The 20,589-nt window shown below is 50.6% G+C and overlaps 1 protein-coding gene across 4 annotated transcripts in view; it reads right to left on the bottom strand.

Moving 5' to 3' along the window:
* Nucleotides 1–1,355: 1,355 nt before the first annotated feature.
* UBE3B (ubiquitin protein ligase E3B) overlaps nucleotides 1,356–20,589 on the bottom strand; it is a 20,882-nt gene continuing 1,648 nt past the window's right edge. For 3 of the 4 annotated variants that reach the window (XM_053993658.1, XM_053993657.1, XM_053993656.1), the window contains 25 exons: nucleotides 20,320–20,440; nucleotides 19,491–19,550; nucleotides 19,035–19,139; nucleotides 18,848–18,944; nucleotides 18,112–18,197; nucleotides 17,348–17,430; nucleotides 16,712–16,817; nucleotides 15,949–16,069; nucleotides 15,183–15,360; nucleotides 14,729–14,898; nucleotides 13,762–13,929; nucleotides 12,830–13,001; nucleotides 12,131–12,249; nucleotides 11,408–11,522; nucleotides 10,940–11,039; nucleotides 10,386–10,505; nucleotides 9,889–10,065; nucleotides 9,698–9,808; nucleotides 8,790–8,927; nucleotides 8,588–8,653; nucleotides 7,182–7,240; nucleotides 5,483–5,665; nucleotides 4,899–5,010; nucleotides 4,516–4,608; nucleotides 1,356–3,907 (listed from right to left, as the gene is read on the bottom strand). In XM_053993658.1, the coding sequence (XP_053849633.1) occupies nucleotides 3,716–3,907; nucleotides 4,516–4,608; nucleotides 4,899–5,010; nucleotides 5,483–5,665; nucleotides 7,182–7,240; nucleotides 8,588–8,653; nucleotides 8,790–8,927; nucleotides 9,698–9,808; nucleotides 9,889–10,065; nucleotides 10,386–10,505; nucleotides 10,940–11,039; nucleotides 11,408–11,522; nucleotides 12,131–12,249; nucleotides 12,830–13,001; nucleotides 13,762–13,929; nucleotides 14,729–14,898; nucleotides 15,183–15,360; nucleotides 15,949–16,069; nucleotides 16,712–16,817; nucleotides 17,348–17,430; nucleotides 18,112–18,197; nucleotides 18,848–18,944; nucleotides 19,035–19,139; nucleotides 19,491–19,550; nucleotides 20,320–20,440 (3,052 nt within the window). In that variant the 3' untranslated portion in view covers nucleotides 1,356–3,715. Of the gene's footprint in view, nucleotides 3,908–4,515; nucleotides 4,609–4,898; nucleotides 5,011–5,482; nucleotides 5,666–6,550; nucleotides 6,974–7,181; nucleotides 7,241–8,587; nucleotides 8,654–8,789; nucleotides 8,928–9,697; nucleotides 9,809–9,888; nucleotides 10,066–10,385; nucleotides 10,506–10,939; nucleotides 11,040–11,407; nucleotides 11,523–12,130; nucleotides 12,250–12,829; nucleotides 13,002–13,761; nucleotides 13,930–14,728; nucleotides 14,899–15,182; nucleotides 15,361–15,948; nucleotides 16,070–16,711; nucleotides 16,818–17,347; nucleotides 17,431–18,111; nucleotides 18,198–18,847; nucleotides 18,945–19,034; nucleotides 19,140–19,490; nucleotides 19,551–20,319; nucleotides 20,441–20,589 lie in introns of those variants that run through there. The other variant, XM_053993659.1, reaches the window with a different exon arrangement.

Genomic DNA, 20,589 nt, shown 5'->3' with positions numbered 1-20,589 from the left:
CAGCCTGGGTGTGAGCCAGGGGTTTGGGACAGCCTGTAGGAGCAGGAGAGGGGCAGCAGGAGCTGCTGTTTGCTCCTGAACGTCCTGTGTTGGGACACCCAGCTCTGCTCTGTGCCAGCACTGAGCGAGCACAAGGCTCCAGGGATCTCTCCCATCCTCCAGGGATCTCTCCCATCCTCCAGGGATTCCCCCCCAGCTCTTCACCCCACAGTGCTCAGTTTTATGGTCCCACATCTCACCTCGGTGGCCCTGAGCGATGCGTGCCCAGATCCCGGCCGATGCCAGGGAAGCAGGGGCTGTGCAGGCCTGGCTGCTGCCAGCTCTGCCTTGGCAGCAGCTGCTCTGGGCTTGCTTTCTGCCGTTCCTGACAGTGCCAGATGCCTCTGTGTCAAAACAATGGCACTTGCACACTGACTGGGAGCCTCTCCCTCGCTCCCACCGTGCTCCCGCTCCCGGCAGAGCCAGAGAGCGCTGGGAATGGCCAGGGGGGCAGGAGGGCTCCAGGCAGGGATGGAGGGGCAGTGAAGGGCTCCAAAGCTGGAGTCAGAGGGAAGCTGGAGCAGCAGGCACAGCTCTCACTCCTCCAAGGAGCTTCCAGCATCAGGCCCAGGCAGAAACACACAATACTATAATATTGTTATTAACATCAAAGCCCATGTCAGCTCCAGCAGCTGCTCCTCGGGGCTGCCCCCACTCCTGCACTGGGGGATCCCACTTGGATTTCCAGCCTGTTTCCCTCTCCACCAGTGGTTCCAGTCACCATTCCCAGATGTGCCCTGAGCACTGCTGATCCCAGCACCTGCCCCTGCATCCGAGGAACACCAACACCCTCGGGAAGGACCAAAGTCCCAGCACTCTGCAGGACCAGGCAGAGCTTCTGCAAGCATGTTCTAACATGAGCAAATCCTGCTTCAAACAATGCTGCCAGGTCCCTTTGGGCTCAGCAGGCCTTGTATCCCCCCATCTGGAGCACCCAGCTCTCAGGGGCACCAGAAACCAGCCTGGCAACAGGAATTCCCATGGGAGCAGCCTGGCAGACTCACAGAATCCCACACTGGTTTAGGTTGGAAGGAACCTCAAAGCTCATCTCATTCCACCCCTGCCATGGGCAGGGACACCTTCCACTATCCCAGGTTGCTTCCAAGCTCTGTCCAGCCTGGCCTTGGACACTTCCAGGGATCCAGGGGCAGCCACAGCTGCTCTGGGCACCCTGTGCCAGAGCCTCCTCACCCTTGGAATAAAGGCCGGTGCTCTCTGAGAGGTGCCAGGGCCCCAATCCCCTGCTCTGCTCTGCCAGGAGTATCTCACCAGCACATTCCCTGCCCTAGGAAAGGACCAGGAGACACCCAACCATCTGAACTCATCCCAGCTTTATTTTCTCTGCAGGTCAGACACACAGGGATGGAACCAAGGTCTCCACAGCAGCAACTCTTGGATAGAAAAGATCCTCGTGAATCTCCCGTGGCAAAACCATCCCTGGGCAGAATTCACAGAGCAGGCAGGGACTGACACAGCCTCCCTGGGACACAGGAATCCTTCCCTGCAGCCACTGGGAATTTCCCAGACATTTATCACATTTTCCACACCAGCTCCAGCACAGGAGCAGTGTCTGTAGTGCAACATCTCCAGGTTTGGAGGGACCAAGCTAAGTCTGCAGTAAGATTTTTTTCTAAGAATTGTACTCCTGAGGAACAAAGGGAAAAGGGGAGCAAGGATTTGATCTCAGTGTTCAACAACTCATTTCACTGAATGCTCATTGTGCTCTAGTCAGACATGCTGCACTTCTAGAAAAAGGAGATTTTGGGTGATATTTAAACTCTGAGAGGTCCAAGGCAGTGCCTAAACCTCCCAACTACACAGTCACCAACTGGTTAATGCCAAAATGCTCTATGTATTAAAACAAAAAGAAAAGAAATTTACTATCATCTTTAATTTCTGTGACTCACAGCCCAGTGTCCTGAACCCTCTGGATGCAGACATTCCTGTCTGCACCAACACTTCCCATCACTCCTGTTTAATCTCACTGATTTGACAGAGAAGAAGGATCCTGACACTGCTTTCCAGATGCATTTCCAGGCATTGGTTCTAAAAAAAGGGTTATTTCTCTGAAATCCATCTGAAGCACGACAGGAGGAGGATGAAGCCAAGGCCATCTCGCTGCTCGGTGCCGAGGGTTTTCCGACCCCTTGGAAATACTGTGAAATCTTGTGGTTAAGGGGGCTCTCCCAGAGCCCAGGGTGTGGAGACCTGTGCTCTGCTGAGCTCACCTGGGCACAGGAATCCCATGGGACGGACCAGGCAGGACAGCAGGAGAGGTGGGATACGGCCAGGGAGGGGAATGAGGATCCTCAGTGCCACAGGGAGGGAAGGAGGGAGAGAAAACCCTGGGCAGAAGCCAGCAGCCTGTGCAGGAGCTTGTTTCACCAGTGAGGTGAAGGGGAGAAGGTGACTGGCTTTTAACCCTGTCCCCAAGAGGGCAATGCCATGGCTCTGCTCTGTGCCAGAATCCCAGCAGGGCCAGGACAGCCCAGAAGCAGCCCAGTCTCTCCTCTCTCCAGCCTGGGCCAGGGCAGGGCTTGCAGCAGCTCAAAGATGGGAAGCTGCAGAGACACTTTATGGGTGTCTCAGAAATGGCAGGAAGGATCCACACCTGCCCAAGTCACCCCTGCAAAAGCTGCCTGCTCCAGGCAAACACCAACTGACAGAAATAAGGCCAGAAAGAGACAAAGTGAGAGAAATAAAGAGTTTGGCAACAAAGCAAATGTGGCTCCTACACAGAGAGCCTGCCCTGGGTCCAAACAACTCTCTAAGAAAGGGCCTGCAAGCAAAGGGAAACCTCCATCCCAGAGGGATTTTGCCAGTGGAGGTTTCCAGAGGATTTGGTACATTCTCCTGGTTCCAGAGAGGAACCTGCCCCACCTGAGCACTGTGCTGGGGAGCCCGAGTGTGTGCCAGCTCCTGTCCTCTGGAAACCAAGGAAAATTAAACCTTCAGTGCTCCTGAGAAATTGAGACATGACTCTTTCTGTCCCAAGGCCTGGGTCTGGCAGGAGCCTGGCAGAGGCACAGCTGGCTGAGCCCACTCCTGCTGCTCCAGCCCTTAACCTCTGGCATTCCAAAGCCTTCCCAAGAGCCACAGGGTCCATCTGCTCCTGCTGAAGCTGCTGCTTCCCTGTGATTCCTTCTCCAAGAAACACCCAGGACCCTGCAGGAGCAGGGACACCTGGAATCCTCCTGTCCTGAGAGAGCACTGCCCATCCAGGCACTTCCAAGGCTGACACCTCCTTGTGGGCTCTGCCATGCCTCTGCCTTTGTGCAGCTCCCCAGACTCACTTCCAGCCAGCCCAGCTCCTGGGGAAGGAAAGAGCAGCACTGCCATGGCAGCAGCTGCCCAGCCTGCTGGGGGTCTCATTGTCACTAATCTGAGTGGCACTTGGAGCGTTCCTTCCGTGCTCCCCCAGGGTTTGCTTCTAAGGATGATTTCTGTGGGTGTCAAGTGAAGGGCTTAAGGTCAGGCCCATCCCCTCCTCCAGCCTAAGAAAAACCAGCCCTGAGCCCAGCAGCTCTTCCCTGGATCCCTGTGAACCTCCACCACCAGCTGCCTCTCCAGGCCTCGAGCGAGCGGTCGGCTCCCGCGGAGCTGCTCCGGGCTCCACGTGGGAAGGGCTCCCCCTTCCAGCAGCAGCTCCAAGCCCCATCCCGAGTCCAGGCCGTGCCTAGGACAGCTCGAAGCCGGTGTTCATGCTGATGGCGTAGCGCAGCTTCTCCCGCAGGATGCTCTTCTTGCTGTAGTTGGGGAGCTTGAGGAGGTTGAAACACGTGGAGGAGGTCGGGAGGCGCCCGCCCGGCTCCTTCTTGCGGATGGTGAAGAAGCCGCGCAAAACACTGCCCAGGGTGTCCCCCGTGTCCTGCAAGGGCACAGAGCTGTCACCTCCCTCTGTGCTCCTGGCACAGAGGCACGGGGCAGAGGTGCCAACACAAAACCCGGCACAGGGAACAGTGAGCTGAAGCCCAAAGCTCAGCTTCCCACCGCTCTCCAAGGAACTCTGCTTGTAACTCAGTGCCTGACATGGGCACGGTGTGCAGGGAGACAGGTGGGACACAGGGAGGTAACACAACCCTGGAGGAACACAGGGAATCCAGGCAGGAAGAGTCTGGAGCTGCTGTGGGTGTGTGCAGCCATGAGCATCCCATTGGGGTAGGGCTGCTCTTAGGTACAGAATCCTAGAAGGGTTTGGGTTGGTAGGGACCTTAAAGCTCATCCTGTTCCAACCCCCTGCCATGGGCAGGGACACCTCCCACTATCCCAGGTTGTTCCAAGTCCCATCCAGCCTGGCTTGGGACCTTCCAGGGATGGGGCAGCCACAGCTTCCCTGGGCACCCTGTGCCAGGGCCTCACCAGCCTCACAGGGATCTAATCCTAACACCTCATGTTCCCAAGTTAAGGGTTTCCAGGTCAGATGGAGGGGAGGAAGCTGGGCAGGGAATTCCTGAGCCCTGAGAGCAGGATGCCTACCTGGTCATCAGACACTTCCACACAGCGGATGGAGAAAGGAGGCTTGAGGTAGGCAAAGCCCAGAAGTGGAGGCCTGGAGCAGCTGGTGACAAACTGAGAAGTGCCACATGGTGATGATGGGAACAGAACAGCCACACAGAGACACAGTCCCAGCACTGCTGGGACTGGCACTGAGCACCCCCCAGTGTGTGTCTGACAGCCTTTGGAGAGTGCCACCTCTGCAGGGCCATTCATGGTGACACCACAGCACCCACAGAGCTCTGCTGGGCACTTCCAGGTGTCAGGAATTCTGGTGCCCCTTCAGAGAGCACCCAGGTAACTGGTGAACAGCCCTGGCCCCACCACCCCAGATCCCAGCTGGGCAGGGATGGCTCCTCACTCACCTTGAGGAACATGGCTCTCTCCTCAGGGCTGAAATCGTTGGCCAGGATGTCCCAGAGCCAGATGATGACACGGTGACTGCCATGGAAGCCCCCGTAGTACACCGTGTGTTTCCTGGGGAGAGGAAGGCTCTGACAGGCCTGCCACTGCAACAGGAGGCTGGAAGGATCACTCAGGTGGGATTGTTTGGGTTGGAAGGGACCTTAAAGCTCATCTTGTTGCATCCCCCCCCACAGGCAGGGACAAATTCCAATAGCCCAGGCTGCTCCAAGCCCTGTCCAACACCTGCCACAGGTCAGGGGTCACTGCTGACACTGAGCCCCCAGCACTTCCTGGGCACTTGATCAGAGGAAAGGGAAAAGCAGGCAGGAATTCTGCTCCCAGAACCAATGGAAGAAAGGACCCATCCCAAATTAGCCTTAAGGAACACATTCCAAAGCTCTCTTCCTATCTGCTCCTCACGTTCCAAGTAGGAGCAGCAGTTGTGGCCAAGTCACTGTCCTGCCACCTCCCAGGAGCTGTGCAAAGGAAAAGCTCAGCTCCCAGGCCAGATGAGGGATGCCCAGCAGCCCCAGCTGTCACTTACTTCAGGTCCTCGAGGTCGATCTCGGCGTTGTCCCCGGAGATGAGGCGCTGCAGCTCGGGCGCGGAGAACATGCGGATCCACTCGGGCTTGATGATGGACCTGAAGCCGCCGATGAGAGCGGCGGTCTGGCTCTTGATCTGGGTGTGCATCCGGAAATGTGCCATCAGGTGGATGTAGCTGATCCTGTGGGACAGGCAGGTGCCACGGGGGACATGGAGCTGCCAGGGGTACCCAGCACCCACCACTGAACTGTCCCTGATGTGTTTCTCCAGCTCCAGAAGGACTGGGACAGCCTGGACAGGGTTATACTTCCCCCTCCAGGCCCTGCTTGTTATTTAAGCAGATGAAGATGTTTTTCTGCCCCATTCCCGCCTGCTCATTTCTCAGAGCTCCTGCCCAGCTCAGGGACTAATTGGTTTTAATAACTCTTTGATCAACCTTGGCTGGACACAGCTCCACCTCCTTTGAACAGCTCAGCTCTCCAGGCAGACTCCTCTAGGTCTGACCAACGGCTCACTGGGCTCTGCCGCCCCATGGCTGGAGAAACACCACACCAAAACCATGAAGCAGACTCCCACCTTCCTGCAGGATGTGGGAAAGGTGAACTTTTTGTTAGAGAGAGGCTCTTCCTCTTCTCACCTCCAGGCAAAACACCTGAACTTGCTGATTCTTCTTCAGCAGCTCCCACACAGACCCCACCACAATTCCACTGCCTGGGTTTTTGGCAAGGTCACCCCAGCATCCCCAGGCAGAGCTGTTTCCAGACTGCTGTCATTCCCAACATTTCTGCTCCCTTCCAACTCCCAATTTTGGGTGCAAAAGCTTCAAATTTCTGCTGTAAATTACTAGAGCAGCATCCAGGACTTTCAACGTTTTTCCCCTGAGCTGACTTGTGACAAGCCAGAGGAAGATCCTTTCAAATGCAAACTCCCCGGCCAGAGCAGGAGAAGAGAAAAGCCTGGAAACATCAGGCTGCAAAGCACAGATCCAGGTGGGATCCAGCTTCCATTTGTCAGGAAAAAGATAACAACCCCCAGATCACCAGTTCAAACACACATTTGCTTAATAGATATTTCATTCTGCTTTTATGAGCACTGAAGGGGATAGAGAAGGAAATAAAAAAAAAAAAGGAACAAAAAGGTGGGGTTGGTTTGCAGGCTCCGGAGTTGACATTTCTGATAACGATCTAAAAGCCGGTTATCTGTGAAAACAGCCCCGGGGCTCGGTGTCTCCTCTGATTTCCTGGCTCTAAAGAACGACTGTCGAGTACATTTGAATTCAGCACTGTCTGCTCGGAACACGGTGCTTTATACAACTGCCACATGTTATCATTCTGAGGAGATCTGTCTGCTCCAAGGTGTCTTTGAGCATCTGTGCCCTCTGTGTTCACGACTGTGTGCCTGAATTGCTTTGAATCCATCTGTCTGTATCCATCACCATCATTAAATCCTGCAAAATCTCCCTGACTGGGTGCCTTTGACCTCAGAAGTGCTGTTTCAAGAAGTAAATTGTCAATTTTTATTTTGCAAATCAAATTTAATACAATTTCTGCCGATGAACTGTAACCAGCAAATTCTATTAAGATATTTATGTGCTCCTTCTCCTCCAATCTATCTCAATTCATTCCAGATGCAAGCCCAAGGAACCAGAATAAAGTATTGTGCAGTGGTGACCTTAAAAATCTAATTGCTGTACTTACTTATTTTCATTGGTAACGGGAATGGTCTTCCCTCCAGGAACAAGTTCATGGCAAACCAGCTGAGGGAAGAAATGATTGGATTGCTAATTACTGCCTGGAACCACAATGGAAGGAAATGCCATGCTAAGCTGTTACCTCCCCATAAAACATTTATTTTTACAATAAAACAGCAGGATTTAAAATTTAAGTAATAATCCTGCTTCTGCCTCGAACCAGTTTCACTTAACTATTAACAGAGTAATTGAACAGTAGGAACTGCAGCTCTCCCACCAGTGGAGCCAGCCCTTCTCCAAGGAAGCTTCCTCTGCAGTCTGATCCATCACTGCTGAACCACACACAAATCAATTCCAAGAGCCCTGGGGGACTGTCACAATCCCAGAATCCAGAGGCTGAGCAAGCTCGGAGAGCTCAGCCTGACAGCACAACCCAAAGCTGGCTGAGGCACAGGTCTCATGCAGGAGCTCCTGGAGCTCTGTCCCTCCAGCTGGGCACTCCAGGCAGGAAGGCAGAGAGCCAGGGGGGATCTCCCAGTGATCTCCTCCAGCTCAGGGCCAGTGCAGGACCCTCCAGGTGCTGCCTGCAGAGTCACCACTCCTCTTTGCCCAAGCTGAGGCAGCACAACCTCATTCCCACTTTACAGAGGCCTCTGTGCCTCAGCTCCAGGTGAATTCCAAGGTCAGACTGAAGCCCAGCACAGGGAATGAGCTCAGCTGTGACATGGATGTGGCTACAGGGACACAGAGTTCAGTCAGGGTGACCCCACCTGGCTCCTTCAGCACGACCAAAGCACTGGGGAAACAGGAGTGCCTGGGTTATTTTTAACCTCAGTGAACCACAGCCTTCAGTGTCTCATTGCTGGGCTCCATATCCTGCTCCTACCTTCATTTTTCACATGGAAGAACCCTCCAAGCTGAAACCTCAGCAATCCTGAGGCAGCAGCAGGTGTCCTCCATGGCTCCCCATGGAATCTGCAGCACAACACTGCCAGCAAAAAGCATTTTTATCTTATCTCTCCTGATTTTCCAGTTCTGCACACACAGCTTCACAGGGCTCAAGTGCAACCAAGTCTTCTTAAGGGAGTGCCAAACAGCTTTTCATTCTTTAGGCCAAGAGACCTCCTGACACACTTGGGAGTTTCCCTGACAGAAACATCTATGTGGGAAGAAAAGGAATTTCTCCCTATTCACAGACTCTTCTCTTAAGAGGGGAACATCAGTTATGCAGGGGAAGCATTAAACACTTTTCAATCCTGGAAGTAGAAGAATTAAGGGTCAGAGGGGAACCTCTTCTTGTGGAAAAAGCTGTTCTCTGCCCACAGGTAAATACTGAATCCCAAGGCTGAGTTCAGACAAGCTGAGAGGACAAAGCAGAGGTAAGGTCCAACAAATCACTGAATAAAAACCTACCTGACCCATCACATCTTCATCATAGGACAGTGTCAAGCCCAGGTCACTGATATCACCATCATAACGCTGGAGAACAACAGGGAAGAAGGAAAAAATGGGAAAAAAAAGGTCAGGGTGCAGCAACAGAACCACCAGTCACTCCCAGTTTCTAACAACAGGCAGCAATCAGGGAGGTGAATGACAGAAAAATTATTGCTCCAACCTTAATTGAAGTGAGATTTTTATAGAACTCTGAGTCCAAGGAGGGCAGTTCATCCACGGAGCTGTAGAAGACACTGTGGTGGTGCCCAAGGAGCTGACTCAAAAAGAAGGAAGCAAATGGTACATCCACAACTATTCCCTGTGGACAAGAAGAATGCACAGGTGAGGTCCTGCCACACACTTGTGGTTGTGGCATCTTTGGCTACCTGCAAGGCAGATCTTGTGATGTGGAACAAGTGCAAAGAGCCCTTTGCAAGGCACCAAAATCAGCTACAAACCTCACATCCTCTTTAAACCCATCAATTAGTAAGGCAGGTGCAAAAAGGCACCTGGGGAACTCCACGTGTTCTTTAAAAGAACTGCATTACATGGTTTGAACTGAAAGAGGGGAAACTTAGTGAGAGACATGGAAAAATCCTTCCTTGTGAGGGAAGTGAGGCCCTGGCTCAGGTTGCCCAGAGAAGCTGTGGCTGCCCCTGGATCCCTGGAAGTGTCCAAGGCCAGGCTGGACAGGGCTTGGAGCAACCTGGGATGGTGGAAGGTGTCCCTGCACATGGGAAGGGGATTGGACTAGAAAGTCCAATCAACCCAAATAATTCTATCATTTCATCCTCCTTTTTGCCTTATGTCCCTTTGAGGTATCCACAAATAGATGTTTGTAAGGTGGAACACCAAAAAACCAGGCTGGTGTCCCAGCACCACGAGGAACAATCAAGGCATGACAAGGCTTTACCTCCATGATTATTTTTAATACATGCCTGAAGAAATTCCAGCCTGTTCCATTAAGAGGATCTTTATCCAAGCCATTTTTCAAAATTCCACTCTTCAGTAACAACCCCCCCCAAGCAGGACAGGTGCCCTCAAAGTCACCATCACTGATAAGATCCCAACCTGGTGCTTCTGGCTTACCTCATACACAGCCTTCCCAAGCATCTTCCCCACAAACTCGAACAGCTGCAGGTAGTTCTCATGGATGTAGGATGTTGGGGATGGATAGAGCCTCTCATCACCACTGGTGGTCTGCACAAAGAGATAAGAGCCCAGTGAGCCAGAATGGCTTTGCCTGCACCAGGTCACCTCAGGTGGCACCCGTGTCCTACCTTGAACAGGTTCAGCGCAGGGTCAAACACCTTTTTAATGATCTCTTCCAGGAACTCTTTGAAGACCCCATCCTGATCAATACCAGCCTCATCGACCCCCAGGTCATTGACAAACTTCACCCTGATCACTCCCTTCATGGCGTTCTGGGAAAGCTGCCTGAGCTGCTCATATCCATCCTACACAGAGCAGAAAATCCAGAGGACAATCCCAGAGAGAGACACATCAAACACCCACCCAGAGATGCAGCAGAGACAGGACACAGGCCCACCACAGAAATCTCCATTTGTCATTGAGTCTTGAGCTCAAAAAACCAGCATTTTCCAAGTCAAAATTCCAGGATTGCAGCAGCCTGAGCTGAATGAGGATCCAGCATTCTCCTGGAATGTCAGTTCTGGGAGTGGGTCCCTCAGCAGCCACAGAGAAGGTAAAACACACCCCCCTGCCCTGTTTTTGTCAGGCCAGGTTGCTGCCCTGTGGGCTGGCTCGTGTCCCTCACCTCGAGCATGCGGGAGCGGCGGATGGTGATGTGGGTGACGTGAGGGGACGCCGAGCTCGTCTCCACCAGCCCCAGCTTCTCCTTCTCCTTCGTGACCATGTTCCGGAAAAGCAGCACCCTCTGCAAAAAGAAAACAAATGGACAATCCATGAGGATCCTCATCCTGCAGGGCAGCAGGGATTTGGGAGGCTCCTGACACACAGAAGTGCTGCTGGTTGTCCTGATGCCAGCTATACCCAGTGGTGCCACTGTCACCCTGTGGGTGCAGCTGCACACACAGATCAGTTCTAACTCAACACAGAGATCAAGACATTTGAAGGAAATGCACTAGGAAGGGGTGAGGACACAGATCAATCCTCTCTCAGTGACAGAAATCAAGACATTTAGAGGAAATCTATTGGGGAAGGTGAGGATGAAGCAGAAGACTTTTATTCGGCTGGCATTTCAAAAGAAGCTCCATGTCACAAAATGTTCCAGACACGTGTCTCTCCCACCCCAATGGACACCCAGGCCATTGATTCCCAGCTTCCACCCTCTACCCCCATCCCACTCACGTTCTTGTGGGGAATGACATGTGGGATGTACTGCAGGAGCAGCTGGGCTCGTTTCTTGTCCTTGTCCAGCTCCTGGAAGAGCACGCTGGGTTTGAGGTCCCTTGACAAAAGAAAGGCAGAGATTCAGAGATCCCTGAGAAATACCCAGGTGTGGGAGAGAGAGGGAACAGGCAGTGATTCCAAAGATGACTGAAGTGCTCAGTGTACACACTAGGAAGGTAAAAGAGACCAGGGACACCCAAACTCTTGGGTGCTGAGTCAGTTTTCAAAGCACCACCTAAACCTCCCACCACAACATGAGAAAAGCACAACACGAGGGGCATCCTTAACTGCAACCGCAGGCAGCAGTTCCCACCTCGATCCCACAGGCAGAATGTCAATAAGGAATCCCAAATCAGGCTCCCCAGAGGATGTGGAGCAGTGGGACAAGCCTGGAGCTGCCCAGGACCCCTGCCCCCGGCCACTCACTTGCGCAGCCAGTGATCCTCGGGAGCGAAGCGCCGCCGACAATCCCGCTCGTACAGCACCATGAGCCAGCCATGGACAGAATGGAACAGCTCCAGGGTCTCCCCTCGGGCATTCTCTGCACAAAAGGAACAAGGCAGCAAAGTCCAGGCACCCTTGGCACCAGCAGGAGCCACACCTTGATTATCCTCCCCACAGTAACAGCACTGGGGTGTTTTCCTGACCTGCACGGCCTCCGGAGGGAAGGAATTTGTGCCTCTGGGAAGAGAGATGGTCTCTTCTTTAAACAGAGCTAATCAAAGCCATCTCATTTCACATCAGAACTGGACTACGTCAGCTAATTACCAGAGAGCTGAGCTGTACCCAAATTATACCAGCAGAGAGATCCACAGCAGATTCTACAGAGACCCAAGCAAGCTGCTTTGCCTGGTCACAGCACTGCCCTGCTCTTGTCCAACACCTGGCCCAGCCTTGCTAAACCTCATCTCTGCCAAAAACTAACATGCCCATCATGTCTGTTACACAAATCCTTACTGGAAATAGGGAAGTGCTCTGGATTTGGCACAAAGTATGATCGTGGCATCTGGACATCAAAAGACTGGGACATATTCCCACATTGAAGTGCTTTTTGTGCCAAGGAATAATTAGCAGAAGCTTCAAATTCCAAAATTAATGCCATTTGTGGTTCTAACAGTAACATCAACTCAATCTACTAAAAGCACTCACCTACAATTCCATCCCAGATCATCTTAAACACGAAGGAATTCAGGAAAGAGGAGATGGTCACCAGCTCTTCCAGTTTGAATGAAATCTGCTCTTCGTAGACCTCGATGTCATCCAGAATCCTGTCAGAGCAAACAAATGCAAATGCACAAGTGTAAATTTAATTCCCTGTTGAAATTTTCATAAAGGTACATTATCCTTTAGCAGCAGCTCTTATTTCTATGACAACTGACACCCATGAGGATCTAAAAGTCATAAACAACCAAACCTTATTTATGGATTTTGACTGATAGCAGATCCTGACAGAAGATGGTATGAGAGGCTGAGGTACAAGCAAAGTCAGTGTTTCAGGCTTAAAAGGACCTTTTCCATTCCAAAGAAATTTTTTGCCTCATTCAAGAGAAGAGAACTGTCTCTGATGAGCAGCAAGGGCAATTTTCCACCCCCTTTCCCATCTTTTGTGTTGTTTCTTTTCTCCCTCCTGCTCAGTTTTGTCACCAGCTGCAAGCAGCACACGGCTGAGGGAGAAAAGTCCTTTTGAAGCTTTTTATTTCTCAGGACTCAATCCCAAAAGCTTGCTGCTTTACCCTGCCTACTTATCATAATGAAAAGACATAAAACCTTAAGTGTTTCTCTAGAACCTGAAGGAACGCAACAGCTGCATGCCACAAATCCAGGAATTCCCATCCATGAGCTACCTACGTGATGAGGTGACGGGAGCAGTCACAGAAGAGCATCAACATGGCCAGCAGCCTCTTGGATTCCTCTGTGTCGTTGTTCAAACACTCCAAAAAGAGTTTTAACCCCCCCTGTGGTCCCAGCTCACAGATGAAAGCCCACAATTTGGGCAGCAGATCATCCAGGTAAGTGAGACCTATGAAAACATAAAGTGCACCCGGTAAAGCTCATTCTGCTGCTTGTGAAAGCTCAGAGAGGTGAGACTTGAAGCTGAAAGAGCCTTTTGCAAAGCAGAAGAGGAACATCAGCATCCCATTTGGCTCCCAGGCCTGTCTGCATTAACACGAGATGGACAATCACCAGGAAAGCACAAAAAAAATATCCCTGAACTTTTAATGAGGTTTTGTTTGCACATCTTGAACCTCTTCCCTGTAATTCTTTGGCAACTTTAGAAAATAATGAATTTCTGTGATCCCACATCCACCTTAGGGATGAGAACACAACAGGGCTGCACCCATGGTCACCACAAAGTACCCAAAGCTCTAGACTCACTCTCTGCTCTGCCCACAAGACCGAAACAGTGCTGATCTCCTCTACCCCTTCCCAAGACAGGCAACTTGTTCTCAAGTATGAAAGCATTCAGTGTTTCCACCACAGCAAGATTAATATTGCCAGGCTTCCCAAAAACCCTGACTCAGGCTGAAGACTGAGAGGGAGTAAGCAAGGTTTCATGAGAGAGAAACTTGCTTTAATTTGTATTCTTGAGAGTTTGTGCTTGATCAAGTGGTGCTGAATGTTATTGATCCCATGGATGATTCAGGATGGAACAAGCCTTCCCCAGCCAGTCAATAACCTGCTGGCAGTGAAAAAAACTCCCAACAAATCAACAGAAATAAGAAAATCTCTTTTTTTTCTCTCCACTGGAAAGGATTTGAGCAGCAGGGAGGTGGCCTGACCTGTGAGGATCTGCAGGCGGATCTGGGTGAGGGTGGTCAGGGTGGTTTGGTACAGGACACAGATGCTGCAAACCTTCTGCACCTCGGCAGAGTCCACGCGCTTCCCTCCCACCGGCTTCAGGATGTTCCGGACTGAGGCTGACTTCTGGAAAGCTCTCTTGAACAGGTCTGGGGGCAGAAACACAGGAGGAATGCCAGAGGGCAGGCTTAGATGGGATTTTGGGAAGGAATCCTTCCCTGTGAGGGTGGGAAGGCCCAGGAATAGGGTGTTCAGAGAAGCTGTGGCTGCCCCTGGATCCCTGAAGTGTCCAAGACCAGGCTGGACAGGGCATGGAGCAGCCTGGGACAGTGGGAGGTGTCCCTGCCCATGGCCCCAAATCCCTTCCAACTCAAACCATCCCACAGTTCTATACATGCTCTACAGGACAAGGTGAAAAGAATGAGCCGTAAGTGCACTTCCAACCCAAACCACTCATGATGGTCCTGACTGCAGCAAATAATGACCACAGGATCCAGTGTTATGGGCAACAGCTAGAAAATATTGGATTTGCAGTTATCTTATCCCAAATCCTTTTCTGCAGGACCACCACACCTCACAGGTGCAGGATCCAGCTTCACCTTGTTTTCCACGTGGGAAGCTGAGCTCTCATCTTCCCTTGGAAGTCTTAAGTTTTGCCAAAAGCACTTCAGCTACTTGAGAAAACGATGAAAAGAAACTGCTAAATTAAGCAAATATTTTTCTAGCACCAAAGAAAGAGACTTGCCCCAGGTCACAGAAGCATTCCAAGGAGGAATTACAAATAGGAGGCATCACATCCCCACCTAAGCAGCAGCAGCTACTGCAAGTAATTATTCAATGCTTTTGGCAGAAGTGGAAAAGTCAAAGCCCTGTGAGTTTGGGAGAGAGATCCACATAAACACACACATATAGACAAAAAAAAAAAATCCAAAATCCTCCAGAACTGACTTTTCATAGGAAGGCTGTTCTGAGGGGAGATTGGCTGTGCTGGCAGCTGAGCTATCTCCTGATTTTCCAGCAGTTTCTTGCTGAGCACATCATTGAAGAGGATCCGGATCATGTGGACCCCCCAGAGGTGCTGCAGCTGCTTGGTCAGCAGGGGCATGGACTCGTTCAGCCTGGAAGACAGAGCAGGGGGACAGGTTGGAAGGCAGCTTGGAATAAAAGACCAGGCAGTGACACCGATCCATTTAGCTCATAATCCAAACTGGAATATGCACCCGCCCACGGAATAGTCTGTGCAGGACTGCCACAGTTTATTGTGCAGCTAGAATCTGGAATATCTGAGAAATTATTCTCACTGTTTATCTCAAAACATAAAACACTTTGCAACACATAAAAAAAATTAAAAAATAAAAGGAGAGGCTTCATCATCTCTCCTAGTGAGGTCCTTCCCACTCACCCATAATCCACAGTCTGTGAGAACCAGCCCAGCACAGGGTGCCAGTGGGTGAGGTTGGATTTCTTCTGGGACACGTACTTCTGGCAGTAGGAGAGCATGTGGATGAGCACCCCCACAAAATGAGCTGTCTCCTCCTCCAGCACTTGGTCATTCAGGGAGCCCAGGAACACCAGATTGCCTGGAGGAAGGAGCAGCACAGCAAGGCTTAAAGAGGAACAGATGCTGTGGGACAGGGGTTACAGGTGAAGTGAATCCTTTCCCAGTCCCAGGAGAGGATTTGTGTCAGCAGTGATCTCAGAGGCCACCCTGCAGGAAGCCATTTCCAGCACACATCAACCCCTGAGGTGACATGTCCCTTTGGCCACCTTCCCACCAACACCTTCTACAAACTACTAGAAGCTACAACCCACGGTTATGCCAGAGTCCCAACTGGTAATCTTGTTCCTTTTGCAGAAATGTGAATTTAAATGTGCAGCAGCATTTAGGGGAGGGAGATCCAAGTCTGCCACACTCCAAGACTTGCTCAGAGTGCAGGTGAAAAGCTGGCAGAGATGATGCATGACATGGATACAAGAGCTCTTCTTCCCTTTGTAAAGGTCTTAAACCTTGTCTGTAACATCCCAAAATACCCTTCAGTTATATTTTAGAGAAAATTATCAAAATAACAATTAAAAACGATGAGTTGGAAGCAGCTCTGCCCCATGGAAAAAGAAGATCTGAATCAAGACTCTTTTTCAAATCCAATAAAAGAGGTGGAGGTGCTCACCCAGCAAGCAGAGAGTGTGACTGCCCTCCAGGCACACGCAGACATCCCGGCACTGGGACTCCCGGCTCAGGAACAGGATGAATTTCCGGAAGAGATCGTGGGATTCCATCACTGCCAGGCGCTGGGAGACAGCATGGAAGGGCCAGTGAGGCTGGGAAGCAGCACATTCCCACTCCTGATCTGCCAGCAGCACTTGGCACTGGCTTTTCTTCCCAAATAAAGCAGCAAGTTGAGGCTGCTGTCCCACAGAGTGTTTGACACGGAGCTGGGCTGGGAAATAAAATCCCTGGCAGGTGAACAGGTCATGCTGGAGATGGAACCAGACCTTTGCAATGATCTGTCTGCAAGAACACAGGATTTGTCCATTTGGCACAAAACCTGCCTGTCTGCACCAAGCAGATTGAATTAGATTGGTGGGCAGCACACTTGTCACCCCCACAGTGCCTTTGCCACCCAAAAGGGTGATTTTGGCTTTGGGTCTGTCTGTGGTTATGGAAAAGGAAGAGCAAGGACATGAAAAATTCAAGCTGTGGGTCAAAAATGCCTTTATTATTTATTCATTTAGGTATTTTAGGGCAGTTCAGCCCATCATCCCACTGGTGTTAATAACTTCTGCATTAGAAATCCAGAGCATTTGCAAGGCTTTCACAACGAGAACTGAAACTGGCAAAAGAGAAATGCCAAAGCTCTCTTCCAAGAGATGATAAAATGGAGTAACAAGTGGCCTGGTGTGATAATCAGTCCTCTGAGATCACCCACTTACCTCAGGGGTGAGAGTAGCAAGGTGAGTCATTATAGCAGGCACAGACATGACATGGATCAGGAAGGACCTCAGCAGATTGTCTGAGAACTGTGCAGCAACCACAGGGCTACAGAGAGAGAGAGAGACACTTCAGAGCTCAACCCAACCTGGGAAAGCAACACAGCCTCCAACTGAGCCATCCAGATCTGGATCCTGGGAATTCCCTCAGCAAGAACCACAGACACAGGGAATGGGCTGGGTTGGAAGGGAACTTAAAGCTCAGCCCATCCCACACCCCTGCCATGGGCAGGGACACCTTCCACTATCCCAGGTTGCTCCAAGCCCTTTCCAACCTGGCTTTGAAGCATCCCAGGGAAAAGATCATTCACTCACACTTCTGTTGTCAGAGCAAGCTCACCCTGAACTGAACTGCACCCTCAAGTTTAGGCTCACACCAGTTCCTAACTTAAAGCCACTCCAATCTGAAAAAGGGTGACAGCAAAGTGAGCCATTTGCCTAAAGCAGCTTCTTTCCTCAGGGTGATATTCTCAGTGGCACAAAACCACTGAAATAATGAGAAGTCTTAAAAACAAAAAAACCACTAAAAAATCCCAAGTTTGGCTGCAAAAACCCCCCAGGCAGCTCCAGCTGGCTCACCGCAAGGCAAGGGAGAAGATGGCAGTTAAGGAACCTTTGGACAGGGAAGGTCTGGATCTTGCCAAGCCATTAGTTAGCAAAATCTGGAATGAAAAGAAGAAATCAAAATATAAAAACCCCGCAGTACTCAGAAAAACAAAATATTATTACTCCTTAAAGTCATTAAGTGAATTTAATGCAGAGAAAAAGAACATCAGAGCAGCCTAAAATCCAGTTCTTACAAGTTATTTGGCAGAACTAGAAGGGCTTCAGGTTAATAATGGCAGAAGAGAGACACTGCAATGAAATCAGACACTCTGCAGGACTTATTTCCCTAGAACCTGTGCTCACAGGCTTTAAAAATTAACAGGCAAGGCTCAGAGTTTGGTAATGCAATTCTTATTTAAAAGATTCATTATATCTGTTCCTTTTCCCAGCAGAGCAGCAAACAAACCCAACCAATACAATGTGGCAGCTGCAAAGTTTGGCAAAATTATGTAGGACTTGTCCTTGTCCATCTCATGATGGGGTGATTAAGCAGGATTTAGGTTCAGCACCAGTGAAAGAAAGGGAAGGATGGATTGGGTCTCAGGTGGGGACACTCTGCTTTACTTGAGAAACTTGAGAGATTTTTGCTTTGCCTGAGAAAAATATAATCATGCACAAATCACCAGCAGCTCATCCCTGAGACCCCAGCACAGCCCCAAAGAGCTCCTCAGGAGAGGGGCAGAGGCAGGGCTGGGGCTGGTTTGGGTGAAGCTGGGACTGTGGCAGCTCAGACTGACCTGCAGCACAGAGTAGAAGCCCTTCTGGTTCAGGTGGCCCATGATGTTGGCACAGATGTGGTTCATGGCAGGTCTCAGGGTCTCACCTTTGGGTTAAAGCACTCATGTCACTCCCACAGCACCACAGCCCCACTCTGACTCCCCCAAAGGTTTGTCACTGCCCAAGCCCTCCTGGCACAAAGTCCTTGTCCTTCTACACAAACCCATCATTCTGGCAGCATTTCACACTGTATTGTTTAGGCTTTAAGAGTCTCATTTCCTCCCACTACTTGTCTGCCTTTTCTACACCTAATTCCTACAAAACCCTAGAGTTAAGAGCACATTCCCTTATCCTCTGAACACTTCTTGTGTGGGGGTTTCTGCAATATTATAAAAATGCTGTAACAACTGTTGGTGTCCTAAGGGAAACAGCCTAATCCCAAGGGGAAGAGTCTAATCCCAAGGGAATCCTTGTTTTGGGCAAACACAGGAGCAGAATGAATCTTTGTGATAACCAAGGTGCAGAAACAGAATCCCAGAATGGTTTGGGTTGGAAAGAATGTTAAGGATCATCCCATCCCAAACCCCTGCCAAGGGCAGCGACACCTCCCACTATCCCAGGTTGCTCCAAACCCTCTCCAACCTGGCCTTGGACACTTCCAGGGATGTGGAACTTCTCTGGAACTTGTGCCAGAGCATTCAGTAAATTTTAACACCAAGTCCCAAATCAGTGGCTTAAAGATTTGGATGCACCAACCTTTTCCCCGGAGGATCTTCCAGGTGGAAGTGTCTGTGAAGGTGACCAGCATTGTGAGGTGCAAGTTCACCAGTCTGGAGTCCTGCAGGATGTCAGGCTGGGATAACAAACAGCAGAGTTAACAAATCCACTGAGCCTCGTGCCACCTGCCAAATGCAGGGAGAGAAAACACAAGGATAGTCCTTACCTTGAGCTGCTTGAGGAATTCACAGCAAAACCACAGGATGTCTTTGATCTGTTTGATCCACAGGAGGGTGAGGTCCTTGGAGAGTGCCAGTGACACGTACCACACCTGAGCAAGGGGGGATGCACAGAGGGATCGGGGTTTGTGCTACTGCTGGGCAGAGTTTGGGAACTGAACCCAGCAGTGGGACCAAGATGCTCCTCTCCCCAAATTCTCACATCACCCACCCCAGAAACCAAGTGTCCTTTAACTCCTCGGCTGCACAGAGTAAAAATATCCCAGGAATACTAAAGGACTTCCCACAGTGGAATTTCCACAGTGAAAATTCCACAGTAGAATTTTCACAGCAAAAGGGTTTCTGAAAGCTAAAAGTTACATATTAGCAAAGTAAATCCCCACACAGAGAGTTAAAAATTACCACCAAGCCCTCCCCACTCCAAACCAAACCCCCCTGCTGACCTTGGGCTCGTTCTCCACATCCATGCTGTTCAGGATACAACGGCACAGCTTTTCAAACCTCTGGGAAAATCCAAAGGTGGGATTAGTTCTAACTACAGGGAGGGCTGCTCTGGAAAAGCACAAGAACAGCTCAGCAGAGGGAAGAAGGTCTCTCTGTCTCAAATCAGCAAATGTTCCCAGCACATTCCCTACAGGAATTCTGATGGCTCCTTCCCTGGGAGCACACACGTCCTGCTGCTGTGCAGAATTCCCTCCTTGGGAACACATGGCTTTTTTTGGGTGCTGTACCTACAGAAAACTGCATTTGAGCACAAACTTCCATGGGGTAGAGATTAAAAAAATCCCTCACTGCTGCTGCTGCCATTGGAACACAGCTTTCCATCTCCCAGTCAGCCCTCACAGCTTCCTGAGATCATCATTTCAGGGCTTCACTCTGAACCCACAAGTTCAGGGCACGGTGAGAAAAGCTGCTGGGGTACAAACAGCCTTCCCTGTGCCAGCACAGATCTCTGGGAGCTGTCCCAATGTACCTGCCTGGGGAACTGGGGTGTGCCAAAATCCCCAGGCCCTGCTCAGCCTCTGCAGCTGGCACAGTCACCAGGAAGAACATCCATTAAAGGATGTCCCAAATACAGAACCACTGGTGAAAAATTCAAGGTTTCTCCTGCCTCAATCCTACAGGAGATCCCTTCAGGAAGGGCCAGGAGCCAGAGAGAACCTTGGTGAAGGCAAAATATGTTGCAAGAACCTCCAAGATCACTGAGTAAAGAATGAAACATATTTAACCTGTCCCCAAAAGCACGGCAGGATGTCAGGGCAGTGTCCTCACCTCCTTGTCCTCCTTGGGATTGAACACAAACAGCAGCTTCCTGGCAATCCTGAACACAGACAGGGCACTTCTTTTACTTGAGCCACATTCATTTGTCCCAAAGAAATCCTCCACCTCTCTCCTAGCAAAGAGGGAAAAATGAGGAGTTAAAAAGCAACCACAGAGCAAAGAATTCCTTCCCTGAAGGGCCCCACAAGGAAGATAGAGAGAGACTTTTTACAAAGGTCTGGAATGATAGGAAAAAGGGGAATGGACTCAAACTGACACATG

This window comes from Vidua macroura, chromosome 18 (genome assembly GCF_024509145.1).
Source record: "Vidua macroura isolate BioBank_ID:100142 chromosome 18, ASM2450914v1, whole genome shotgun sequence".
Lineage (NCBI taxonomy): Eukaryota > Metazoa > Chordata > Aves > Passeriformes > Viduidae > Vidua > Vidua macroura.
The sequence above is the reverse complement of the archived record's forward strand: the minus strand, read 5'-3'. Positions and strand labels throughout refer to the sequence as shown.